The 3,505-nt window shown below is 43.8% G+C and overlaps 1 protein-coding gene across 1 annotated transcript; it reads right to left on the reverse strand.

Moving 5' to 3' along the window:
• Positions 1 to 1,498: 1,498 nt before the first annotated feature.
• Positions 1,499 to 2,279, reverse strand: LOC127330287 (uncharacterized). Its single transcript, XM_051356548.2, has 4 exons — positions 2,217 to 2,279; positions 2,046 to 2,115; positions 1,832 to 1,939; positions 1,499 to 1,740 (listed from the first exon to the last, which is right to left on the reverse strand). The coding sequence occupies exons 1-4, from the start codon at positions 2,273 to 2,275 to the stop codon at positions 1,579 to 1,581; spliced, it is 399 nt and encodes a 132-aa protein (XP_051212508.1). The 5' UTR covers positions 2,276 to 2,279; the 3' UTR covers positions 1,499 to 1,578.
• Positions 2,280 to 3,505: the final 1,226 nt, after the last annotated feature.

A 3,505-nucleotide genomic window follows, 5' to 3' on the forward strand; every position in this document is an offset into this window, starting at 1 on the left:
CCCCCAAAACGTCACAATAGTGACAAGATGAAACAATTGCAGACTTGCATTCCACTGTGTAAACAAACAAGGAAATTATTCAGTTCTATGGAAAAGAAATAATATGAAATTTACATGAATAGTTTTAATCACTTGAAAAGAAAGAGAGAGACTTGGTATCTCGAGCTTTTGGGACACGCCTGAGTGTCCTCTCTTCTCTAGACATACCGAGGAGACTGCAAATTGACTATGCAAGGTATTTCACCTTTACTTGCAACACACAAGTAGGTACATTTATTAATTAATTCTCTTTTAATGAGAAAGCAGCAGGTAAATAGTGCATCACTACTATATTTGACCAAGGTTTGACCCACCTTCTAGACATAGCAATGGCGCACCATGTACAGGTGCGCCGTGCCATTGCTATGTCTAGATGGGTGCTGGAAATGTTGGGTGGTGGGCCACTGCTAAGTGGTACCCAAACATTTTCACCATCACCACCACCCCCTGTATTGCCTTTCTAATTTTCAGAATAAATAAATAAAATTCAAAAATAAAATTCTTCGAGATGTCTATGTGTTATCTCATCTAGTTGCAAGGGAAATTTAGATTTCTTTTGCAAAACAGTGTCTTGTATCAGTAAAACGGCTTTTTTGGTTGCATATGACCTCCGATGAAAAAAATATGAAAATATATCTACGAAATTTTTTACATCCGATTTCAACACCCTCTAGACGTTTAGCATTTCTTTGATTCCCAAAACCGAAAAGGAAATATTCTTCAAGATTTTAGGAAAAAAAATTCAGAAAAACTAGGAGTGGCGCACAAGCCTTGTGGTGCGGCATGCTAACCTTCCCTTTTCTCTCCTCCCTCTCTCCTCCATCCTCTCCCTCCTCCGGCCAACTTCTAGGTTATGAGCACATGAAAAGGAACATGAACATGCACAAATAATTCAGACAATAAAAACAAGCAAAAAATTAGCGGTGGCGCATCTATTTACTTACTAGTGGCGCACCTATTTACTTACTAGTAAGTTGGAAAAACTGTGCCACATCCATATCAAGATTTCAAAATTTAGCAGTGGCACCCCTATTTACTATCTAGTGGCGCAGCTTCTGTTTTTAGAAGTGGCGCACCATGCAGCTAGTAGTGGTGCACCACCACTAGTGGAAAACGGGGCAATAGGCCCGGTCCATTTGGGCCTTTAGACCCGGTTCCCGAACCGGGACCAACTAGGCGGGACTAAAGGGGGTACCCTTTAGTCCCGGTTCAAAGATAAACCGGGCCTAAAGGCCTCGACACGTGGTGCGGCCAGGGAGCTCGCGGTGGAAGGGCTTTGGTCCCGGTTCGTGGTACGAACCGGGCCTATGTTTTCCTGCCGCGGCAGAGAATTGCTATTTCTCTGCCGCGGCACAGATTTGGGCTGTACCAGCGTTTCTCTGCCGCGGCAGAGAAACAGTCTGTTTCCCTTGCCGCGGCAGAGTTTCAGCAATGCATATATATATCATTCAAGAAACCACAAAAAATCGTCATGAATATATATAGACATCGTCAACAGTACACGACATAGTCAACACAGTACACGTAATGCATGCATATTTACAATACAACTTTTCCTGAACGAATATCGTCCAACGTCACGATCTTCCGATAGTGCTCTCCACCTGGGGTAAGGACCTCGGTAATAAAGAATCCCGCGATTTCCTCTTGAATTGCTTTTATTTGATCCGCTGTTATGAGAGTGTCCCGCAGGCGTGTCATCTATATTTAAAAAAGGAGATCAATATATGAATGGAACTCAATACAATAGATGGTACTAATTAAGATTAATTGTGAAAATTTGTTATCGTACACGAGTGTGGTGTATTTGGGGATCCCCACCCTTGGGACAGGACATGTCACGCATGAAGGTGCAGACGTAGTATCCACATAAGTTATTCCCTTTTTCCTGCCTCATACACTTTACGAAAAAATAGTTCGATCAAACTAATAATCAAGCATCGTATTGAAAGTAAATATCATATATAAAGTTTCACGGACATAGCTATATATATAGTACTACTTACAGGGTAATCTCTAAATGTAAGCTCCGGTTTCCATTCACCCGGAACAGTATTGATGAACCGTTTCCAAGCCCTGCCCGGCAAAAAATAATGAGTAAATGAGTAATTGATTAGTTGATGATATCTTCGAATTAGAGCAGATGAAGATGCCAATACGAAATTGATTGAAACTACCTCTGGAGGATGGCAGCCATGTCCGCCCATTCCGCATATTCTTTACGTTTCGAGTCCATGACGTTTACGACTCCAAGTTGAAGATCAATGATTAGGAGAATAAAATGGAAACTGCACAAGCATAGCTCAATGATTACGAGAATAAAGTGGAAGGTGCACATGTTATATATAACACTCACTTGAAGTTGTAGGGAAAGAATATATCCTCTTTGTCTGCTTGCTTCTCTAAAAACATTACGATGTTGTCCTCTGTGTCCTTGGCGAAGTCTCGAACCGTAACTTCATGAACTGTGTTTGGGTCTATGAACCCCAGCGGTAGGAGCTTGCCTCTTTTGTATTCCAGCTTCTTCATTCTGCATAATTAAATGTATAGCGTACACAAAGAATATAATGAGGATAATTGTTAGTGCAAATGAATGAGCTACAAACTTAATTACACAAATAAATCACTTACAGGCAGTAGCAACTGATGACAGCTTTGTCGAGGGCGTCTTGATTGAATAACTGAAACAGTTCTTCTACGTCAATGTTTATCTCGTCTTCCCCCCGGAAGTAATGCTCATCTCTAAGATACACCGTGAGGTAGCGATCACCTCTTCGACAGGCTTTCAGGTACCAGTCATGCAACCTTCGCATCTGAGTCCCTAGATGCGCGAGCTCGCCAGGTTTGACGAGATCAGATCCGTATCTATACTTGTTTACCATTTGAGCCGTTGGATAGTAATCTTCGTACTCAACTGATGCTCCCTGAGCTCTAGCCGCCCGTTCGATCATCGATGCCGTCTCTGGATCATGATATGGCTCCACGATGAAGTGGGGTGCGGCCTGAATGTCCCGCTGTCCAAGCTGGGCGACTTTTTTTGCTTCTTTCATCGCTTTAGAGGACTGTCCAAGAGAGCGGTCATAATCAGCTCTCAGCTCAGGTCTCTTCATTCTCGTCTCGGCAAAGTGCTTCACTGTCTGCGGTGGAATAAACATCTTCTTCGGCGCAGTTGCAAGAAACGCCTTTTGCTCTTCAGTCTGCTCATGTGGCAACAACTCGAGTCTGTTCCCTCATTGGAGTTGATGATCTCTTCGGAGCTGTAGGAGGTGCCGCGGACCGCTTCCTCTTTTGCTTAGGTGGAAGCGGCGGAGTCTCCTGACGAGGAGGAGGAGGCGGCGGAGTATTTTCACGCGGAGGAGACTGGTCATGCAGAGGAGAATCATCACGCGGAGGAGACTGAGGTGGCGGAGGAGGCGGAGGTGGCCTGCTTGTTGGCTTCTCACCTGGAAACACAATGTTCTCCTTC

Source organism: Lolium perenne, chromosome 2, assembly GCF_019359855.2.
Source record: "Lolium perenne isolate Kyuss_39 chromosome 2, Kyuss_2.0, whole genome shotgun sequence".
Classification (NCBI taxonomy): Eukaryota; Viridiplantae; Streptophyta; class Magnoliopsida; order Poales; family Poaceae; genus Lolium; species Lolium perenne.

Excerpts from the sequence above, each read along its gene's own strand:
- LOC127330287 (XM_051356548.2), bottom strand. The coding sequence starts at position 2,275 with ATGGACTCGAAACGTAAAGAATATGCGGAATGGGCGGACATGGCTGCC. Across the intron at positions 2,116-2,216 it reads ATGGCTGCCATCCTCCAGAG|GGCTTGGAAACGGTTCATCA; the intron begins GTAGTTTCAATC and ends TTTGCCGGGCAG. Across the intron at positions 1,940-2,045 it reads TTACATTTAGAGATTACCCT|TGTATGAGGCAGGAAAAAGG; the intron begins GTAAGTAGTACT and ends TTTTTCGTAAAG.